At 30.2% G+C, this 24,574-nt stretch overlaps 2 protein-coding genes across 9 annotated transcripts in view; one reads left to right on the top strand and one right to left on the bottom strand.

Annotated features, from left to right (window-relative positions):
- Positions 1-14,657, bottom strand: part of LOC127071361 (juvenile hormone esterase-like) — a 28,594-nt gene extending 13,937 nt beyond the window's left edge. Inside the window, exon 1 of the mRNA XM_051010548.1 lies at positions 14,537-14,657. The gene's annotated coding sequence lies outside the window, so the exon portion shown is untranslated. The remainder of the gene's footprint in view (positions 1-14,536) is intronic.
- The window catches only part of LOC127071363 (calcitonin receptor-like), a 100,002-nt gene that overhangs the window by 73,085 nt on the left and 2,343 nt on the right, over positions 1-24,574 (top strand). For all 8 annotated transcript variants that reach the window (XM_051010557.1, XM_051010555.1, XM_051010559.1 and 5 more), the window contains 8 exons: positions 15,932-16,038; positions 16,836-16,927; positions 17,039-17,165; positions 17,249-17,475; positions 19,417-19,587; positions 19,758-19,881; positions 20,464-20,505; positions 20,643-20,726. In XM_051010557.1, coding sequence (XP_050866514.1) covers positions 15,932-16,038; positions 16,836-16,927; positions 17,039-17,165; positions 17,249-17,475; positions 19,417-19,587; positions 19,758-19,881; positions 20,464-20,505; positions 20,643-20,726 — 974 coding nt within the window. The remainder of the gene's footprint in view (positions 1-15,931; positions 16,039-16,835; positions 16,928-17,038; positions 17,166-17,248; positions 17,476-19,416; positions 19,588-19,757; positions 19,882-20,463; positions 20,506-20,642; positions 20,727-24,574) is intronic.

Below are 24,574 nucleotides of genomic sequence, written 5' to 3'. Positions count from 1 at the left end.
CCCCATTCTATGGTTGGTTGAAGGGCTACTGCTTTAAATCGTTCAATGAACTCATTGATTCACCCTTCCTATACATATATTATCACTCTGTCATTCTCTATTATATTACTTCCGTTATTATTATCGAACCTTAATCGAAAGTTCATATATGTTTTAACCAACGATTATCTCTAATGTATACATCTTTTAAAAATTCGACTATTGATCGATAACAAATGTCATTTGTAATATTAACGTAAATCTCCATTAAAACTTTTAGAAAAGTTATATACTTATTATCGATTTCAGGAATCAAGATATTTCGCTCGATTTTATCGTCATATAGGTCACATATGTCGATCTTTTGATCTCTCTTTTTTTTTAATCCTTGCAATTTTGCAATTGTTACAATATATTACGAAATTGCTTCGTTGTTTATCTTCATGTAATATCTCTCCGAATTTGTTCTTTTTTTTTCTTTTTTTTCTTTTGGAACGAACCGATTTGAAAGTCCAATTCCTTCTTTTTGAGAAAATTTTATATTTTCGACAATTCATCTTTAAGGACGTTAGTAAGGGAATCATGACGGATAACACGATAAATTCTGTAGATTTCCATCGGACTGACGTATACGTGATACGTATGTATATTATGTACTTGAGAGAATCTTATCCCTTATACTATAATTTCACGATCGAACCAGGGTGATCTCGTGGCGAGAGTTTTGATGGATGATAAGAGGCGGCTTGTCGATTTCTCTCTCTCTCTCTCTCTCTCTTTCTCTTTCGTTAATGCAGGTCACATCGTAATATTTCTTTTTATACAGACTGAAGGGAATGCCTATAAATCATTTTGAATCCAAAAGTACGAGATGATCGTAGCAGATTGCTAAACGATAGAATAAGGGAGAAAAAAAGAAAAAAGGAATGAGAGAGAAGATAAAAAACGAACGTTTTTCTTTGCTTCATACGCAAAGCTCTTTGATAAACGACCCAGTAAATGGTTGAAACTCGAATATCACAGATTTCGAATTATTCAACGTTTCTCAACAGATATCTACCTACGTATACGAGAGCACACGCTTTTTTCTTTCTTTTCTTATCCACCTTTCGATTCTTTTTCTTTTTCTTTTTTTGAAATGTGCATCTTTTTGTCCATGTCTTTTTTTATTGCACTTTCTTTCTTTCTTCCTTTTTTTTTCTTTTTTTTTTTTTTTTTACAGAAATATACTCTAGGGACTCATCTGCGAGACTTCTCGATCGTAAATCAGAGCCAGATGTATTTCGATATAAGCCGACGATTTAAAAGGAGTCTTATGTTTTCCAACGAAAATTTCTGTTTTTTTTCTTTTATTTTATCTGTTATCTTTTTATTTATTTTTTTTTGTAAGTATGCTTATCTGTAGATATGTATATGTATACAGATACATATATAAACGTATGATTAAAATACGACTCGATGATAAATCACGGAATAAAAGCGATACTAATCGATATCGGATCGTAATATCAACGTGAAAAAGAAAAGAAAGATAAAAGCAACGTATCATTCAAGTAAAAATATGTAAATGTTACATTATTCGAAGGAAAATATTCAGGCAGATAATTGCTTTTGATACGGTGTGTTAAACCAAGTTTTTATTCTGATCATTACCGACACGTATTTCAATTTTGCGCGAAGAGAAATGAACTGCGATATTTCTTTTCTATTTATCTCTCTTCTTTTTTCCCCTCTCTTTCAGGATAGGGAAAAGTTATATCGTGGTAGATAAGAGATGAAAAAAGGAAAAAAAAAAAGGAACAAAATCCCATTTTGTCAATGCTTCTTTCTTCATTTTTTTCTCCCCTTTTTTTTCTTTTACCCTTTCCCAATCTCTTCATCGCATCGAAGTCATCTGTAGTAAAAAGCTTATGCTTTTCTCCAGAACGTGGGTGCGTTTTATATAACGCGTTTGTTACGGAAAGAGGAAAAACGCATTCCGTCTACTTTACTTTTCATGATGGCCTGAGGGACCTCGTGAAAGAACTGAAAGATAGAGAGAGAGAGAGAGAGAGAGAGAGAGAGAGAGAGAGAGAATGAGACAGAGAGAAACAAGTAAACAGAGAAAAAGAGACATAGGTAGATGAAAGATAGAGAGAGAGAGAAAGAGAGAGGGAGAAAAAAGAAAGAGACAGAGACAGAAAGAGAGAGAAAGAGAGAAGCGTAAAGAAAAATAGTCATTGTAGAAAACGGAATGAGTGTAGACGTTGCGGCGTCGTCTTTCAAATGGCCACTCCACGATTTATCGTTTATAATCCTCGAGATCGTAGAAACACGAGTTTGCAGAACATGCTTGCGGACATTACGAAAGATTTTCACCGATCTTTCTTCTCTATCCATCGTCAGAGAGTATCTATTTCTACGAGTGATATATGTATGTATGTATATATCTTATATATTTTTTCCTTTACACTTCTTTTTCTTTCATTTTTCCCTTCGAACGTCAACTGTGTTGTGTAATGTTATCTAACACGATCTAGGATTGCGTATTTATGTAAATGTATGTATGTATGTATGTATGTATATAATGGAGCGATCGATCAAAAAGAAAAAAAAAAAAGAAAAAAAAACGTAGGTGAATACATAGGAAGAGTTGCAAGTTGGAATTAATGCAAGGTCGACTATTTTGTTGTAAAAGCCAACATAAAAGCAACATAAATGTTACAGTATGTAGATAGGAAATGCAATCGAGCATTAAAAAATAGTACCTTTATATGTCCTTCTAATGTATGGTTAAGGTCACGTTCTCGAGTCGCTGTTGTTTATCTCACTTCTCGCAAAAGTCTCGTTTTTTATTTTATCTTTATTTCTTTTTCATCTATCTATCCAGAGAATGAGAAAGAAACAGAGAGAGAGAGAGAGAGAGAGGGAAAGAGAAAAAGAAAGAAAGAGAAAGTGGAATTAATATTTGATCGTTTATTCCCAAATAACCAGTAAAAGATTCACGAGGTATAGTCTTCGTTCTCGAGAATTTCATCGAAATACCTTTGAAAGAAAGATTCTAATCTCTGCGTTTAAATCAACTTACCCTTCGTACATTCTACGATTGAAGGGCTCGTTTCTCTCTGTCTCTTTCTACCTATCTATCTATCTATCGAAATCGCTAATTGAATTCCGATCGTACCACTTTATTGAAAGTTTTACAAAACCCGATTTCGTAACGAGTGGAAACGTTGAGTAGGATGTGGAGAAAAGATATCTGTTCGAGAAAAAACAAAAAAAAAAAAGAGAGAAAAAAGATGCATTCAGAGAGAAGGAGAGAAAGAAAGAGAGAGATGGAACGAACAGGTTACGCATTGATTTTCGATTGGTCAACATCAAGAGGAAAAAAATTGTTCGTGCGTGTTCGAAGCAATCGAGTGATTTTGATTTTTCTGGATTATTAGATGGCTGACCTTGTCAGGAGGATTTATAAAGCTATCGATAAGTAATGTCGATAGATGATAGTAAAAATAGATTGAGGTAGATCATTAGATATCTTTTTTTATTTTTTTTTTATTTTATTTTATTTTTTTTTTTATTTTTAAGACTCTTCATTCTACTATATATTTTTTCATCTTTCTATTTCTATCTCTCTCTCTCTCTCTCTCTCTCTCTCTCTCTCTCTCTCTCTCTCTCTCTCTCTCTCTCTCTCTCTGTCAATTTAGATATTTTTTGTTCCTCAAACGTTAAGGTCTACGCATCGAGCTAGCTGTCCTCGATCGATCTCCCATGCGTGAGCTTCAATTAGCTCTCACGTCAAAGGAAGAGTTGCCCTCGAGATATTTTCAAGCTTCCCTTGTATCTTCCCTTCGATTCGTTTAAGATATTAAGGGTGGAAGACCATCTACGCATCGTTCAACCTATGCAATATTCTCACGAAGAAAGAAAAAAAAATAGAAAAAAAAGAATAGAAAAGAGAAAAGAAACCCAGAACAATGTTGTTTCGCTCACTACAAAATATATGTATGTGTGTGTGTGTGTGTGTATCTATATTTTAGAGAGAATAAAAATAATATTGAAATAAGTTTACAAAGGTTTACTAAGGACTTTTATATCCAGTCCGGTCCATTAGATCGCGTTATCGATAAGTATAATTTTTTTCAATGCTTACAATTGCATTTAATGGTAATGCATTCGTCCTCTAAAAGTTTAAACCATCCAGTTCCTTCTATGAATCAGTCTTATCAGTTTTATCTTGTACCAAGTTATTGCATTCAGGGAATAAATTTAGATCGTATAAAAAGGTATAAATAATGTTTCAAATATACATATATTTATATATATATATTTATTTATTTCGATAAGAAAAGAAATGTAATATTCTATAAAGCAATGGAATGTTCAGATAACGGAATAACTCAGATGATAAAATAGTCAGATGATGGATACTCTGGTAATGGAAGTTCTTTACTGTATATATTGGATTTTTCTATGCGGTATTTCTGAGGTTTCCTTTGCAAAGTACAAAAATAGAAGGTTTTAGATTATGAATTTTCCTCTCTTTCTCTTTTCTTGCATCGACAAGACTCAGCCACAAAAATGTTTTACTAGCTAACATAGCTCTATGTCATGAAATTTACTATTTCGTAGAGCATGTTCTCTTTTGTATTTTGAGATACTTTCTCTCTCTCTCTCTCTCTCTCTCTCCCTCCCTCCCTCTCTCCCTCCCTCCCTCTCGTCTTCCATACTAGAAACTACAAATAGATATTTCCGTGCTCAACCAAAATGTTCCATCATTCTTAACAAATAAGATTTCACCATCTTGTTTGCTTTTACACGTTTATCTCTTTCATTCTGGAAAATCCAACAAAATGTACTTCTGCAGAATCCACAGAAGTTAAGAAACGCTTTTTAATAACGGTATCTTTAAAATTGGAGTTCATGCTAGTAGTACTGTATCTGTTAGTTTAATCATTGAAAAATGTATATATGTATTACGTACAATATCACACTTTTATTCTTATACATTTTATAAAACTGTTTTTTTATAATATTGTATAATACATTTACATGTAAATCTTACACAGATTCTTTTTTATGCAAGTGTAATCGTTTCTTAACTTATCTTCTACCATTATTTTTCATTTATTTTGCGCTTACTTTGCGTATTTGTTTCAACTCTCTACGACTTATACTTTCGGAGATATTCCCGTATAAATAAAAGACTTGGATGTTAACAATGTAAAAAATTGTAATTGTAAACGAATTACTTTGTTTATTAATTATTTATTAATTTATATAATTTTATAAATCGTTTGTAATCTATTTTTTTAGTTTGGCAAAATAAGACGAACGAAGTTCGTAAGAATTTGTTTATAACAAATTGTTAATTAATTATTAACAATATGCACAAAAAATAGAGAAAAATTTGCCCTTTAAAATGATACTTCATTCAAGTCTGTACGACTTGTAGTTCCAGAGATATTCCCATATAAACTAAAGACGTTCGCATTGACCCACTGACCTATATAATTTCATTCATAATGACCCAGTGACACACTAACCTATATAAATTCCAAGAATTTACGCGGTCCTTCTACTACTACTACTACTCTTACTACGAACAGCTGTACTATACGAATTATGAATGGGATCTTTCGAAGACGATATCTTCGGAACGAAAATTCATAGAGACTTGATTCAAACACCATTTTTAACTATAATTCATTCTTTATTTATTTAAATATTGCAATAATATTGTTATAAAAAAATCCATTTTGTTAATTAATTATTGACAATATGCACAAAAAATAGAGAAAAATTTGCCTTTTAAAATGGTACTTCATTCAAGTCTGTACGACTTGTAGTTCCAGAGATATTCCCATATAAACTAAAGACGTTCACATTGACCTACTGACCTATATAATTTCATTCATAATGACCCAGTGACACACTAACCTATATAAATTCCCAGAATTTACGCGGTCCTACTACTACTACTACTACTACGAACAGCTGTACTGTACGAATTCAAAATGGAAATCTTTCGAAGACGATATCTTCGGAACGAAAACTCGTAGAGACTTGATTCAAACACCGTTTTTAAGCATAATTCATTCTTTATTTATTTAAATATTGCAATAATATTGTTATAATAAAATCGATTTTGTTAATAATTTTTTTAATTAAATTTTTTTCTTTTCTTTCGTAATAAGAACATAACTAAAAGAAAGTTATATACATTTTTATTATAATTATGTAAATCTTATTTTGTTTATTTAAAAATAGATTTATTACTACTACTATTACTATTATTACTACGAACAGCTGTACTATACGAATTACGAATGGAAATCTTTCCAAAACGATATCTTTGGAACGAAAACTCGTAGAGACTTGATTCAAACATCGTTTTTAAGCATAATTCATTCTTTATTTATTTAAATATTGCAATAATATTGTTATAACAAAATCGATTTTGTTAATAATTTTTTTAATTAAATTTTTTTCTTTTCTTTCGTAATAAGAACATAACTAAAAGAAAGTTATATACATTTTTATTATAATTATGTAAATCTTATTTTGTTTATTTAAAAATAGCTTTATTACTACTACTATTACTATTATTACTACGAACAGCTGTACTATACGAATTACGAATGGAAATCTTTCGAAAACAATATCCTCGGAACAAAAAATCGTAGAGACTTGATTCAAACACCGTTTTTAAGCATAATTCATTCTTTATTTATTTAAATATTACAATAATATTGTTATAACAAAATTGATTTTGTTAATAATTTTTTAAATATAAATTCTTTTCCTCTCGTAAGGAAAATATAACCATGATGAACTCATTAAAATTTTTTTCCGTCTATTTCTAAAAAGAACTGGGATATCCAAGATGATTAAGTTATTACCCCACTTTATATATATTGATATATTAATGAATCTAATTTAATGGAGGATGCTTTATATTCATAATTTGCCGATAAATATAAGTGTATATATATAGTTACGTCTTAATTGAAGAAGGATTTCAAGAATTCGGATAATGAGAGGAATTGAGATAGAAAGACTTAAAAGAAAAATTCTTTTTTTTTTCTTTTTCTTATCTTTTTTTTTTCTTCCACTTATTTCAAATGTACCCTCGTGAAAACCGTACATTTTTTCCTTTCATTTCTCTTCTTCTTTCTCTCTCCGTTTATGTTTTTGATCTATCAAACGATTTATTTATCCATCGAAAAATATCGTAATGCATTTACCTACTATATATATAGTTATATATATATATGTATGTATGTATGTATCTATATATAGATTCATCAATATCACACAAATCTCATGGAATGCACCACATTTTCCGTAGTAATTCCACATCATTGAATGGGATTACGCGCTCGCATGCATATCGCACGAAACGAACGGAATATCAAATGTGATTGTAGATAAAAATAAAAAAGAAACAAAGGTAATTCGCATTCCAGCCAAGGTAATTCGATTAATTGATGTACATTGTGTAGTTAAAACGTTTTAAATTACGAATAAACAAATAAATAAAAATATATATATATAAATATGTATTTATCTATTAAAAGTTTTTTCTGATATCTTTGAGAGTTAAATGAAATATTCGTAAACTTATAATGACTTAGATTATTGACCCTTATATACGTATACAGGTACATGTATACCTGCGATATTGTAAAAACAAAAAATTGAAATCATATATATATATATATATATATATATATATATATATATATACACACGTAAATAGCTTCCTGTTTAAAAAAAATGTAGATAAAGTACGTAAATAAAAGATACTGATAGAAAGAAACTTTAAAGAGAATTCTTTAGCTTATATCCTCTCGTTTTGAGAGAACGCGTTTGAAACGATGCGGATCGTGATAAAGTTTCATGGAATTTAAATATGCACAAGAGAAAGAGAGAGAGAGAGAGAGAGAGAGAGAGAGAGAGAAAGAGAGAAATTAAAAACAAAAAAGAAAAAAGAAAAAAAGTATCGATCGAATGTTTATCGGAACTGACGTTACAAGGGAAGAATGCGAACGTCACATTGATAGAAATCGATATCCTAATTTTTTTAATAAAATTTTGTTCTCTTTTGAATCAGTATAATATATCTTGCACGTAAAATTAATTATAATATGCGTACAAATCGTTGAAATCAAATCGTTGTAATCGTGATATAAATATAATCGTATAGTCGAAATATGTTTAATAACAATGTTAATCGAGATTATCGTTCAAATAAAAGTTTTTTTAAATATATAAAATAATAAGATATATGAATCGTGATTGTTTAAAATCGGTTTAAAAAAATTGTTTCTCTGAATGAAAACGTAAAAAAGTTTGTTTTTAACACGTCTCCTTTTCTCTCTCTCTCTCTCTCTCTCTCTCTCTCTCTCTCTCTCTCTCTCTCTCTCTCTCTCTCTCTTTCTTTATATACATATATATATATATATAATTTAATATTTCTCGTCTTTAGTATGTCCAAGTCTCGTGAATGACGTTACACGTAAGTGTAAACGAAAATGTTCCTTAATACTAGTACGCTTTATTTAAACCGACTATGTGTTAAATAGCATGCCGTGTATTCGAGAGATAAAGCTCTTGCAACTTCCCTTATTACTTCTATAATATTAAATTATTTCTCGTATATTGTGATGATAACAATAAAGAATAAGCTTAACTACCATAAACGGCTAGCTGTTGACCACCATGGAAACGCTTGTTTTCCAAAATTCTCTTACTTTTATTCAAGTAATCCTACTTATACGTGAATGGATCAACTCTCTCTTTCTCTCTCCCTCTCTCTTTCTCTCTGATGTGAGAGTTACCCCGTAATATCTTTAATTAACTGAACTCTATGATGAGAACATCCCCCTATTCTAGGGAGGCACCTTTATCCCCTAGGAATTCATTTACAAAGTTCAATCTTGTGATTTATTTGATATCCTTGGATAAGACGATTAAAAGTGGTATAGTTCGGCCTTTTCTTTCAATCTAATTTTTCTTTTTTTTTTTTTTTTATTTTAATCTTTTTCCTTTTCTCTTTCTTTCTTTCTTTCTTTCATTTTTATTTTCTCCTTTTTTTTTTGTTATTGTTCTTTTTTTCCTTCATACTATACTCCCTTTCTCACGTGTCATACTTTTCTGATCTTCGAACCAATCTCATTAATATTCCCCAAGTTTCGATAAATCAATGGCAAGATGCATTTTCGCACACTACTCTTATTACATATTTATGCTCTTAAAGTAACTTCCCGTGGAATAGTTTCGCGTCATACTTTGCATAAGAAAGCAGGTACTATTTCATGTTTCAACGATCCATATTTCAAAATAATTGTTCTACAAAAAAAGATCTTTTACGATCGATTTATCTATGGTAATGGAAGAAAAGGAAAACAAGAAAGCTCGAATGAAAATTCGTGATAATGTTTGAATTTAAGATATCAGAAAAACTAAAAACAATTTTACATCGTCGATCGTATTAAAGAAATTTTTATTTCATTCGAAGTAAATGCAACAACTACTACTGAATTTATTGATTTCTCTCTCGAAAAGATACATGAATCGAGCAACCTTTTTGTTCGCGAATAATTAATGATCGCAAATCCTACTTGTTAGTTCATAACGTATGATATAAACAGACGAAGGAATACAAATAATGGTGTATTTTAGAGAACGAATTTCGTGTGATTGCGCATTCCTTTATTTATAACGACGAAGTGTAAATTCGGAACGCGAGGTTATGATTGGTTTGTGAAAACTAAATGAGATTGACTGTTACGAACACCCTGTATATATACTATAATTATTTTAAACTAATATAACATATCGAACACCAAACTAATTTTGCGTATATCATCATGTATGCCCATTTTTTCTATTTTATTTACAAATATTTTCTTTCTTTTTCGTTTCTTTTCTTTTTCCTTCCTCCTCTTTTTCTATCTCCATAGAAAATTATAAAGTATAATCCACTATTTGTGTCTTACTTATTTTTCTTTTTTCTCTTTTTAGAAAATTGTTTATTCGTATTCTATCCTCCCTTTCAAAATACTTACATTTCTCGGATTTGTATCAACGAAAGAGAGAACGGATTTACGTAGCGAGGAAATCTCTATTGTGACGTTTCGAAAGATCCGGTACATAAATTAATGAATAGAATTGAAAGAGATGGAGAAAGGAGAATGTATCACTAATGTACATAACTTTTTTACGTGAATTTGATAATAAAATTTAATAAGTATATATATGGATCGGATTAAATATAATATTTCGATTTTCTTAATAATAGTTAAATAAATAATCAGCGTACTTTCTCTTTTTCTTTTTTGTAAAATCTTGTAAGATCGAAGTTAGATATAAATATTGCATCAGGTTATTCGATATAAATCGCATATCCTCGCATTCTAAAAATGTTGCAACTTGAGCTTCGTAAACGTTAGCGAACGCTAATGTATTTGATCCGTAAACGAAGTAAAGTGGCTTCAAAGTGATCGTTTCACTTCTGCCATCCCATTGGTTGATGATACCATATTTTTCATTTTTCTTTTTTTTTTTCATTAAAAATCGAAAATATATATTGCTCGACAAATACAATGACACATCTTACGTGCATCGCCAATTAGATTTTCTATCATATCGAAAAGAACAATACCATTGACAAAATTGATGGATTAAAATTAATTTTCTCGTATATATATCTTTTTTTTTTTTTTTTGTTTAATACCATTTTACCCTCTTAACTCGAACCATATATTTTTTTCCTTTGATTACCACTTTGAAATAACGAGAAAAAATTATTCTTTCTTTTTGTATTTAAGTCGCCGTTAAATGTAGCGTGACGTTAAGGCAAGAGAGCCCACTTTTCAACTATACGATCACCAAGAACGATTTTAAATCCCGACCCACTTTCCAAGGGACCTATTCTCTATCTCGGCTTTTCGCAAAATGTCCGAGAGAATCGTAGGAAATTCTTTCTCTATCTTTCTTTTTTTTTCTTTTCCTTTTTTGTTCTTTTCATCCTTCTTTTTTTTTCTTTTTGAAACGATAAAATCTCTCCCGCATTCAGGAACGAAGGCTCAACGAATCGTCTATTTGACTATTTGAAGTCTAGATCTTACAACGAACGTTCTTTCGTTTCTTCTGCTTACGAAGCTCGGTTATTCTAACAGTAAAAAAGTACGTATGTATATACGTAAACTCTCTCATAAATCCATTTTCATATGATCGGACAGAAAGGTAAATGCCTTTAAAATCGTTTATTCTTTTATCGATCGATTTCTCGTATCTATCGACGTATTCAACGTAATCGTTTAAGAAAATTTCTAATCGACATTTTTTTGTTTTTTTTTTTGTTTTTTTTTTCATTGAAACCTTGTTAAATAATGATCTTCTTTTTTAATAATTTCGATATAATTATTATCTTTCGTAATTTTTTTGAAAATACGAAAATGGAAATGTTCAACGATTTGCGATAAAGTGACTATTTAAAATGAAGTCAAGAGTCAATCATCGGTGTAATCTATTAATGATGTATTAATGATAATAACTTTTACTTATATATATATATATAATATACATAGGTATATCATTTTCGATAATCGTTTAATATTCATTTCGCTCGAACGGGATTGGAATAAAATAAATTAAAAAAAAGAAAAAAAAATTGTCACGGAGGATGAATTAATTGTGCAAATCTGAAATTTTCCAAGCGATGGGATTACTGTTTCAACTCGATAGAAGGAACGTACACGATGCATATAAATCATTCTACCCACGCAAATCACATATTCCATAAACGATGAATATTTCGAGTTTCAAATTTTATGAAACAATCGTGTATGATTTAAAACCGCATTGTATACTGTACCGCTTGCGCTTTCCTTTTCTCTTCTTTTTTTTTTTTCGTTTATGTTTTCGATATAATTCGTACGTCGAAGGATTTAAAAGTTAAATAATATCCTTCTTTGGTAGAATAGGATCGTAATTATTTTTAATTTATATCAAAATCGAATACATACCTGTCGCGACGTATCGCGTTAATCGTGCATTTTCTTTTTTTGGATAATATAAGGAAAAAAAAGAAGAGAGAGAGAGAGAGAGAGAGAAAGAAAAAAGATTATATCTTATATAACATTTAAGGTCGTGTGAAAAATGAGAAAGAAAAACAAACAACTAGCGATATTAATAATCAATGATTTCAACTATTAATAATAATTTCGAAGAATATCAATACAATCATTAATACCAATATCGTAAACGATCGCGTTATATCAGAATATTATAGAAAAGAAAGCGAGAGGAATGGCAAACACTTCGGAATCATTTCAGAATAGAAGAATAGTGCAAATCGAGTAACGTCCTTGAACCCGACCGACCTCTATCACATTCTTTTCTCCTGTAGCTTGATCCTTGTTCGATGAACACCGTGAACGATGATAGACCGTGCTTTAAAGATATAGCTCGACTATGTAGGAACTATAAGTAATAGGAAAGGAGAGATAGAGAAAGAGAAAGAGAAAGAGAAAGAAAAAGAGAAAGAGAAAGAGAAAGAGAAAGAAAGAGAAAAAGAGAGAGAAAACTAAAGGAAAAAGGAAGTCGTCGAGCAATGGCCGAACAAGTCACGTGGTTCCTCTTCTTCCTGTCTGTCCACCCTTATACGTTATCGGATGGCCGTCCCAGAGCGATTGATGATCCAATAAGAGGAAACGTAGTTACCCTTTTTATGGTGAGTGCGTTTCGTGCACCATGTTAAAGGTAAAAAAAAGAGAGAAAGACAGATGGAGAGAGAGAGAGAGAGAGAGAGAGAGAGAGAGAGAGAGAGGGAAAGGAAATAAAATTCAGAAAGAAAAAGAAAGAGAAGATACTCGCTCTCTCATCGATGCCATTCAATGTGTATTATTCGTTGGTAACGTGCAAACATCGAAGGATCTCGTCGAGAAAAGCTATCGGGAGCCATCAAAGTACAAACGCTGGCACTCCAATGTGAAAGACGTTTTACGTTGAATAGAAAATGGTCAAGATTTTAAAGTACCTTATCTTTACTTTTCTCTCGTTTTACTTACTTTTCACCGATCGAAACCATCCGAGGAAAATTTGTTATCCCTCCTCCTTTCTCCTTTTACTTTTACTCTTATTTGCTTCAGCGTTTTACAACTATTTTTATATATATATATATTAATCTTTGTGGTTGTCTAAAGAAAAGTTTCACGTACCTACGTAAATCTGTTTTCTTATGGGATATTCTCCTTAGATTTATTTGTTAGGATTCTTCTGTTCTATCGCACGAAACAATCAAATAACTCGTTGAGCAACGGGACCCTTCCTACTCGTGAAACGCAATATCTAACTTTCGTCAATTAAGACTACATATAACAAGTGAAGTTTCGATTGCAGTTTAAAGTCAAGCAGTCGGTTAAAATTAATATCGATAAGTATCTCACGAGAATTTCATCTTTGAATTATTAAGAGAGGAAATAAAAAGAAAAAAGAATCAACTATGCGAAGTAATTATTCTTTCAACTTTCATAGATCTTTTATCTTTTCTTTTCTAAATATTCTATGTATATATTCTTATAATATTAAACTAATATTGAACGTGAAATTCTCTACAATGTTTTTACAATACTTTTATATCTATCAATTTTTCTTTTTTTCTTTTCTTTCATCTTGGAAATAATTCTAAAGATTCTTATTTCTGTAATAATTTGCGTTTAACATCATTTTACAGCTGTCCCGAATAACTACAAAAAACAAAAAAAAAAAGAAAAAGAAAAACGCTTTATAACCTTGTTCTTATTCCTTATCGAAGCGTACAAAATGCTTCATATCTTCCCCGTGTTTAGTACTTATAAGTGTTGCAAAAAAAAAATTGAATAAAAAATAAAAAAAAAAGGATAAAAAGGAAGGGAAGGAAATTATTTATAATTCGATATTTCTAAACGGGAATAAAACTGGTAGATCAAGTAGATCAACGTGATGCTACGCAAAGAAACATTTTTATCCTCTTTAAAAAAAGGCCGTTTAAAAGTCAGAAAATCGTCAACGTTCTTCTCTCTCGCTCTTTTTTTTTTTTCTTTTTTTAGATTTGAGTGATTGATCGAACGAACGATCTAAGGGGATCGAGGACGTTCTATCCTAAGTCTCACCCTTTTTTTCCACATATATATATATATATATATATATATATATATATATATATATATATATATCTTCGGTCACTTTGTTGTTTCATAACCCTCTTAGATTTTGATGAATCTTTCTCCGTAAACTTGGACTTGTCTGTTCGTAATCTTTCACTCGAGTTGTATTTGACTTCGGTGACAAGTATAAACGAAATATGAATTATTAGCGGAAATTGGAAACATTGTTGTATAAAGATTGTGTAAGTTATACTCGTTCTACATCTAACGTAACAATCGCGTTAGTAACGGGCTTCGATAAATCAGATCAATTATTTCGAACAAAAAACAAATAGAAAAAAATTATTAACATCATTTTTATAATAAGAAACTATCGAAAATATTTAACGTTTAACATTTTAGATATATAAAAATGTACTTACATTTGATCTTCGTTATTCTTGTACGATGTTTAGAAAGAGAGAGAGAGCTTCTATGTTTACTCGTCGGTATCCAAAAGAAAACTGATCCTATTAATCATTCAAAGGCACTTAAGAGTTCGTTTATGTTGACATAACTCGTAATCAATGACCTCGAAATGGAAATATTAAACTATTGAAATTTTAGATCAAGGTTATTTGGAGTTTCTCACACGTTACGAGCATTGTAATGTTTAAACGAGTATACTATTGTTTAAATATTAGTTTAGTATATTTCACGTGCATTAAATATTGTTTAAATAATTATGCAATTCTTCAAAGTATTGATATTTTAATCTTAAACGTTTAGAAAGAGAGACCTTCGATGTGTACTCGCCGGAATACGAAATAATACTAGTTCAATAACAATCAATGTCAATCGAGTGTTGTTTCTATTTATACTTTGGAACAACGACGATTCCAAGATCAATATTTCAAGATCATATAACCGTATTGACATGTTAAAGTAAAATTAATTAATATTTAACGCATATTTCGAGTTATGTAATGTTAAAGCGAATATTTTAAGCGATTAATTTTTAAGGCATTAGTAAAATACAAAAGAATTATGAAGTGAAATAAATAATATTATAATAACTATATTATTTCAATCGAATTGTTTAACCAAATCAAATATAAACAAAGTCAGTTCGATTAAATTGAATATACAATTACCGATGAGGAACTTGAAAACGAAGAAAATTTTTCATGTTATAATAGATATATAGATATTCGTCTTAATAGAAAATTTTTCGAAAATCTCCGAATGATAAAAGTTAAACGAGCGATAGCTCTCAAAATTAAATTCCAATTTATTTACACTTTGTCTCCTGTCACGATTTATTTTCTTAAAAGTACGCGATTAAACAAGCTCTCGTTCCTCTGACTCTTCTCTTGATCGATAACAGAGAAATATCGAAGACCCGTTTTAAGAGAAGCACAGATTGCGAGTCGTTTGTAAATGCTCTATTATTTCCTTCCTGCAGAAACTTCTTGAAAACGTTCGAGTTCGTTTGAAAGTTTTGCAATTAAAAGTATCACCTGTAGCTCGCAATTTTCTCATCTCAAAATATCTTCAAAGAGTAAAAAACAGAAAAAAAAGAAAGAATGAATGAAAGAAAGAAAGAGAGAAAGAGAGATTGTCAATCTTCTCGTTTATTTTATTTTTCAAAACTACATTATACTAATCGGATCCATACTAAAAATTTCTTCAAATAAATAAATGAATAAATAAATACAATTTTTTTATTGGAGTTTAAGAAAATTTGAAAGTATATTTAATTTTCTTAAGAATTAAATCTCGAGATATCTAATTTATATTATTTTGGAACCCATCGATTCGTTTCGTTTGTGTTTCAGTGAAGGCACACAAATATTGTGAGATAAATGGCACCTGGTTTCGACATCCGATTTCCCACACAGTCTGGAGCAATTACACGACTTGTATTAATATCGAAGATCTGATTGTAAGTAAAACCTTTCGATTTGAAAATGTCATTGCGAAAAATCGATTAGTATTTTCGTACTAATACAAAGATGAACGAGTCTCTTGTAAGCAAAATACTTAAATTGATCTAATCTAAGCTTGTATAATATCTAAGATAAAATATATAATATTCTTTAGATAAATTCATATAGATTATGTGACGAAGTAGGTATGTACATATATTATATGTCATTAATTTATCAATACGTCATATCAATTCGATTGATTCGAATAAAATTCAATGATTACTTCTTATTCGAATAAATTCAATAATTTATGAATACATACATATGTAGATAAGTATGTATGCGTGTAATTCTCCATAAACTATGGTATGATAAAATAAAAAATATAAAAAAAAGTAAAAAAATCGATGAAATTTTTTCAATTAAAATGAGATATGGTATAATATAGATTTACACATATTTACGTATATACGTGCATACATACATACATATATACATATATAAAAATGATTTCTATAAACTCATGAATCTTATTTAACTCTTACTTGAAAATCCAAGTAACTATCATAAGGCTATAAATTTCGTTTATAATTGTTATTATAATAAAAATATACAGATAAACTTCCAAGGATATACAACAAATTGATCTAGCTCGAAACAATTTTGTTTGTCCATTTTAATTAAAATAGCGATATTCATTAATCGTCACGTTAATTAAATCATAAGTTAATTGGGCAATTGAAATATCAATTTTTTATTCTTCTTGTCTTCCCTTTGTTTTCTTTTTTTTTCTTTTTTTTTTTAAATACAGTGGCAACAAGGTATCAATGGCATTTACGAAGTAGGCTATGCCATATCATTAGTGGCTCTACTTTTATCACTAGTGATTCTCACATATTTTCGGTAAGTTTCATCGGTTCTTTCTTTCTTTCTTATTTTTTCGATTGAAAAAAAAAACAAAGAAGAAGAAAACAATCTATCTTTGTTGTTGTTGTCGTTGTTGTTGTTATACAGATCGCTAAGATGCGCGAGGATAACTCTGCATATGAATCTATTCGTTTCGTTCGTCCTTAACAACGCACTATGGTTGATATGGTACAGATTCGTTGTAGCCAATACAAATCTTTTGTTAACTAATAGCGTACGTATAATAGAAATAACATATAACGTGTTGATTAATTACTCCGATGATCTTTTTCATTGATATAATTTTTTTCTATTTAGATAATATGCCGGCTATTACACGTCCTCCTTCATTACTTCCTCTTGACGAATTACGCATGGATGCTTTGCGAAGGCTTTTATCTTCACACTTTACTCGTTTTGGCGTTTACAAGCGAGCACAGATTGGTCAACTGGCTGATGGCTCTTGGTTGGTCCATGCCAGGGATTATCGTTACCATTTATGCCATTTTAAGAGCTACAAGCTACGATCCTGTAGACACCGAACAGTGAGTCAACGTGAGATCGTTACATCATAGTCATTTAATTTATATCATGATCATAAACCTTTGATCGTTGAATCGTGTCTCATTCACGATCGTTATCTTCAATTTTTTTCAAATTCTTATTTATCGATCGATCTTAAAAATTCTAACTCGATCATTATCGGTATAAGATATATAATTTTTCTTCCTTTTTTTTCTGAATTAAAATTTTTTTATATGATATTATAATTCTAACTCAATCATTATCGGTATAAATACAATAATTTTTTTTTAAATATTAAATATGATTTTTATCGACATTATTATATCAGAGATCGAACTTTTATATCATCGGAATATTTCACGAATCTCATTGAATCTTTAAGATTATAGATTATTTCGAAAGAAATTGTTTATTTTTTGTCTATCGAATAACGAGCAAGAACAACGACGAAACCACGAATTTTCTCTAGAATCGGTTGGTACGAACGATGTGACCAAATACACAGGATTTTCCCAATAAATGGTAGTGGTACTTTGGACATAGTGTATCGGAGTGAACTATCGATCTTTCTTGTAACGATAGTCAAGTTTCCTAGAATCTAGTCGAGAATTTGTCGACGTTTAGGAGAAAGCACAGTGAACAAAGTCAACCGCATCAGAGGCTCTTGATCAATTGAATTAGAAACTTTTACTTACTATCGAATCGTTGTGGCCAACCAATCGAACACAATTGTGGAATTGGTAAAGAACGGAAGGGATACGTATATCGAAGATCGATAAATAAATAATAATCTTGTTAATGTCTCTCTCTCTCTCTCTCTCTCTCTCTCTCTTTCTCTCTCTCTCTCTTTCTCTCTGTCTCTGTCTATAGCTTCTTAACCTTTGGCACTTTCTAAACACCACTACTACAACATATTCATATATACTTTATACCACAACTCCATAAACGTTGTTACTTAATCATCCTTGATAAAATGAAACCAGGTTAAATGAGAAACTCTATATAATGCTAAAATTATAGTTAAAGGGATTATATCATAGTATATACAGAAAGATAATTAATAAAAAGATTGAAGACGTGACATCGGTAAATACTACAAGACTTTTCTTTTAATAACTCTACACGAGAGAGATTGATTTTACTGATAATCATAAAATACGAAATTTATTTTCAATAACGAAAGATACGAGATAGCAATAAATTAATGAAAATTCAAATTGGAAAACCACTTATCAATGTTACCTTCTGTAGAACCTTAGAAAATACCTTCTAGAAACCTTTTTTTATTCATTTATTTTTGTTTAATTTTCACTACAACGGGGTACCATCAAAAAAAAAAAGAAAAGAAAGAAAGAAGAGAGAGAGAGAGAAAAGAAAGAAAAAGAAAAATGTTTTGAAGTCGCCGTCATAGGTCATATTACAAAATTATGTATGACCGGGAGAGAGTGGAAAGGGTTAATTAAACTTTTGACCGAGTTCTCTGATTAAGTTAAAGTTAATTAAGATTTCAATATATTCTATATGTATATTCTGTTTGATACTATAGAGAAAATAAATATTAGTTGTCGTTGTTATCGTTAAAAACAAATAATATTAATACGATATAATCACGATATTTCGATGAGATTAACAAAAATTTCGTAATCTATTATGAAAAACTATTTACGATTGACAGAAATTTTATTGGTAGTTTGTAACTAGGGTGCATTCATCGGAACTTGTTTCGCACATCGAACATGGAATAAACTTTTACATATTCTTTTTCCCCTTCCCTCTTTCTCGCATGCCCACTTTCCACCGATATCGAACTAGCCCATCTCTCCTATGCGGGAAATATCGGCAAACTCATCGCGTATCTGCTCGCTGCCGTTTTTCAAATTAAAAGAAAAAAAAAAAAAAAAGAAAGAAAGAAAGGAAAAAAAGTTAACGACAAACGTTACCTTTAAACCATTAATTTTTAGATGTTGGATCAACGAAGGCAATTACATGAGTGTGTTAGTCTATCCGGTATGCGTATCGACGTTGTTGAACGTTTTATTTCTCTTCAACATCGTACGTGTTCTTCTGATGAAACTACGTGCTGGTCCAGCGATAGGAACGAGACCATCGAGATCAATGCTTCAAGCTTTCAGGTAAATATTTTCTTTCTATCTCTCTCTCTCTCTCTCTCTCTCTTTCTTTCGATCTATCTATGTATCTGTTTCTCCATCTCTCTATCTTCCTTTCTTTGTTAACATTAACAAGACCTAAATAAATAATGACTCATTAATATATGACTCATTTCTTTTTCTCATTATCATAGAGCAACGATGTTATTGGTACCACTTCTTGGCCTTCACTATCTAGTCATTCCGTTCAGGCCGCCGAAGAAGCACCCTTGGGAACACGCTTACGAAGTTATTTCAGCGATTACAGCCTCTTTCCAAGTTAGTACGGAGAGGCTTCCATTACCATAGAATCACTCTTAATTCTACCTACTTCCTTCCACTCACTCTCCCTTCCTCTCTCTCTCTCTCTCTCTCTCTCTCTCTTTTTCTCTATCTTTTCCATCAATGAAATATTCATCAAGGTAGAAAGAAAAGAGATTGCTATTGTTTTAAGGAATGGAATTACATATTTGTTACTGTCTGTCCGTTCAGAAAAGAAACGAAAAGAAAAACGAGAAGAAAGAAACTCTGTTATTTCTATAATCTAACTTAATTATCTTTCTCTCTGACTATTACAAAACGATAAAATTTCTTTGTTTTGGTTCTTATTTATATTTTTATTTTCTATTCAATCTTTATGGAAAATAAAGAAAATCTAAGAGAAAGAGAGAGAGAATCGGGCTAATTAAGTGAAATAGATTTTATACAATTGTTCTTTGAATCAACAGGAACGATTGCATATTATTTGTGTAAGCTAATTTTAAACGGATTTCGAAAATAATCCTTAATCGTTGATTTTTTTTAACGAATTCTGTATTTTTGTTTTTTTTTTTTTTGTCTTTTTTTTCCCCTTTAAACTAGGGCCTCTGCGTCGCCGTATTTTTCTGCTTCTGTAACGGAGAGGTAAGTCGATCGATAAAATGAAAGATTTAAAAAAAAATTAAATTAAATTAAATTAAATTAAAGATATTATATATTCGATTTACTTTTTCTATTTCTATTTTTTCTTTTTTTTTATATATATACATATATATATATAGGTGATAGCCCAGTTCAAACGAAAATGGGAAGGTACGATGTTACTACGGAAACGAGCGAATTCCTGTACGGCCACTACTGTCTCGGTATGAAAAGATTCAATGGAAATTTTTCTTTCTTTTCTTAGATTAGAGAATCCTCTAATTTATAGATTTATGAAATAACGCTGCTTTCCTTTTCTTCTTCTTCTTCTTCTTTTTCTTCTTCTTCTTCTTCTTCTTCTTTATTTTTTTTTCTTCATTCTAATTTTATTCGTTGCCTCTTCGTCTTTCTATCAAACCAAAACATTTCTGAAACTTTCGTAAATACTTTTGTAATCAGACAGTTTTATTTAGGTTGTCGAAAGGACAATCCACAAAAATAAATTTGTGGTTGCGCACATACGAGAATTTATTTCTCGTAAATTACATTTGAATCATTATAATTATAAGGATAATAAAATATTCGTATTATCTATTCGTTTAACCAATCAAACGGAATGAATTTATTGAAAGCGTTCGCAATAATGTCAAATCGGAATGTTCAATCAGACATCTAGAATACGTTGTACGTGAAATTGCTTGAATCAATTATAATGATCATGATATATAGTACATATATGCGTCCGATGGAAACTATTCCCTTGGATATTGACAGATTACGATCACATATACAAATTCGTATAACTTTACGTTACAATACGTAAACCAAAGGACGGGCGAGGTTTTAAAAATACATATGCAGATAAAAAAAGAAAAAGGAAAGGGAAAAAGAAAAATAAAAATAAAATGGATCGTTCGACTCGATCGAATATCTAGAGGATCAACTGGTATTGTGATTTTATCGAGATTGACGGCTATGCAACTGTGATCGTGACCGAATAGTTATATATGTATATAACTATTCGTATATATATATATTATATGTACATATATATATAATATATATCTATATGTATAATAGAAAGTTATACACTACTAGAAAGCACATCTCCTATTATCACACACCGATCGATCGCCGCAACTTCGTATGAACTTAATTGACTGTATTCTTACTATATCGCTTTATTAATATTTTCATTTATTAATTGTCTTCGTTATTTCGAAATATTATTTTTATGTATTCTCGTAAATAATCGATTACTTTCGAATTTGTCCAGTGGAATAATTTTTCGACAGAAATTAATTGCAACTGTCGATAAGTAAAGAATTTTGTTTATAAAAGAATCGGAGCTATTATCGATTTGTTAATATCATTGTATTACGTTGATCATCGAAGACAATTTGAAAAATATTTTCTAATCATGTTAGATTTACGTATACGTACACATATCATTTAATTTAAAAAACTGAAAGCTTGGATATATAAGTAAATTTTTATGACACGATAATAGAAACAAATTTCTCAGGAAGAATATATCGTAGGTGATTTTTAAGGAAGTCTGATATAGTGGTGAATGTAAATCTACACGAAGTGTCATATATCTGAAAATATCGAAGTACAGATACGTCAAAGTCTCCCAATATTTTAGGTACTTTATACGATACGATATTTCAACGAATCAAACATATATTCTTTCCGGTGAATGAAAATTTACCTTAAGTATTATATTTTTCAAAATATCAAAATATCCAAGAAGAGATATTGTATATTAAAGTTCGCCATATTTTAGAAATATGATTTTCAGCGAATCAAACCTATATAACATATTCCTTCTCTATAATGTAAAAAATTATTGAGATATCCATGCTTTCAATTTGAGATGATTCAAATGTACGAAATATTGTTGTTTTCTTCGAACTTATACAATATAGGATATCGCGTATCTTGTAGAATTTACAAGTTTCAAATAAAACCTCGAGTATCTCTAACTTTATAAGACCGAAGCTCGACGGAAATCGAAAATGGGATGGTTGTGAATTTAACCAGACGAAAATTTCAAGTGGAACTTGAGATCCAACCTGAGAAACAATTTCACCGAAAGTCGAACTTTGTCAACTCATATATACATATATACATATACAAAGTTACATACATTAATGTCACACGAATTCGCTATAAACAAAATTACTTCGAGGACTTAGATAAATACTAACTGGATAATATCTTTTTCTTTTTTTTTTTTTTTTGGTTATTGTCCTTTTTCTTTCTTTTCTTAACGCAATCATTCTATGAATTAATATTTTTTCTCGAAAGATAGAAAGATGACGATCGAAGAGGTAACGTTTTCGCAATTGGTTTTTAACACAATTTTTGCATGCGTAGTGATCGATGCACGAACGGTCAATGGCGCGAACCGGATTGCAAGGTTCGCATTAATCCATAAAAAATTAACAATGAATTAAAATTTGAAATTGGAGAACAAATGTATGTATTTTATGACGCATAAACGCTGTATCATTGCTCGATAAAGTAAGTTTATAAGAAAGATCGAGAATTTGATCGAGTAACGTAAAATAACATGTATCTAATCTCTGTGTATATATGTTCGAGTGTACGCGTGTGTGTATATGTTTTTCTTTGTTACACGATTGTCCATGTATATAGTTATTACATAATGTGAAAATTTTTTAATGGAAAAAAAAACGATATTATCATCTTTTATATATGATCTAGAATTCTCACGATCTGGTCACCGTAGAAAACAGATGGTCGACTCGTTTCGATATCTCTCTTTTATACCATATCCGTATTCCCTTGGGATAGACATATAAATTTACATTTTTATGCACTTCGAACGTCAGCATATGCTTAAGAAAGGACACGGGACCTTTCAAAGTAAGTTTTTTCGCTGAGTATTAAAGTCGGCCGTCCTCGATTTTTTTTTTCTTTTTTCTTTCTTCTTTTTCTTTCTTTTTTTTTTAAGAAAAAAAAAAGGAAAAGGATAGAAAAAGTCGAGAAATAAAAAATATCATATAGAAAAGGGAAGAGTTACTTATTTACATATATTTATTTATTCGAGTGAAATGAAATTTTTGATGGAAAAATATATAAAACATAATCGAAGTGAATATATTGAAATAATAAAAAAAAAAAAAATAAGATACACACGCACACACATGCACGCGCGTGGATACGTATTATAGTTATTTCATCTGGTATAATAATTTCAACTAGTATTTCTATTAAAATTTACCCCTCGTTAGATATCATAGTACTACGTGTGGTGTAGAAACGTTCACGCGTGACATGATTTTCGAATTAAACAGGAAGTTCGTATCACTATGAAGGTATTTCTCGTATCTTCGGAAATCGATAGGAATTCTATGCAAATATATGCGATTCCAGAGTTCGGAGTAATTCGAAATGGAGATCTTATTTCTTTGCGTAACCCATCTCAAGTCTTTATGAATCAAATTTACTTTTACGCGTAAAGTAGGTCTGTTCAATTTTTCTCTTCGAGAAAGAAACGTGCGATGCATTAAAATCGAGTTTTTCTTTTTTTTTTCATTTATTTACTCGCGTTCTTCACGATAAAAAAAAAAAGGAGATAAAACCAAGGAGAACACGAGAAAATAATACTTCACAAAAAATGATATCCTTTTTATACATCATCTCATTCTTTTTTTTTTTTTTTTTATGAATCGATTAACGAGAGCAAGATCAGCGTAAATGCGTCTAAAAAAAGATCATATTAATCGCATTATCTCTCTATATCGTTTGTAGAAAAATAAAAAATAAAAAAAAGAAAGAGTTAAACACGTCAAAAGTAATCTCGCTTTTACGAGTAGCTGTTAGAGATGATTTAACCGAATAAAATAAAATAGAGAAAAGAAATTTTTATTGATCCTGAAGGGAGAAAAAAAATTCAGTTTTTGTATTTTTGAGAAATTCGAAAAAAGGGAACGTAAGAAATAATATCTATATACATATATGCACACACATATATATATACACATATTTGAGAAATGAAAATAGAAAGAAACGAATCATCCGTGTCGTGCCAATGACAACG

This window comes from Vespula vulgaris, chromosome 21 (assembly GCF_905475345.1).
Source record: "Vespula vulgaris chromosome 21, iyVesVulg1.1, whole genome shotgun sequence".
Lineage (NCBI taxonomy): Eukaryota > Metazoa > Arthropoda > Insecta > Hymenoptera > Vespidae > Vespula > Vespula vulgaris.
Note: the sequence above shows the minus strand (reverse complement) of the source record. Positions and strands in the feature narration are given on the sequence as shown.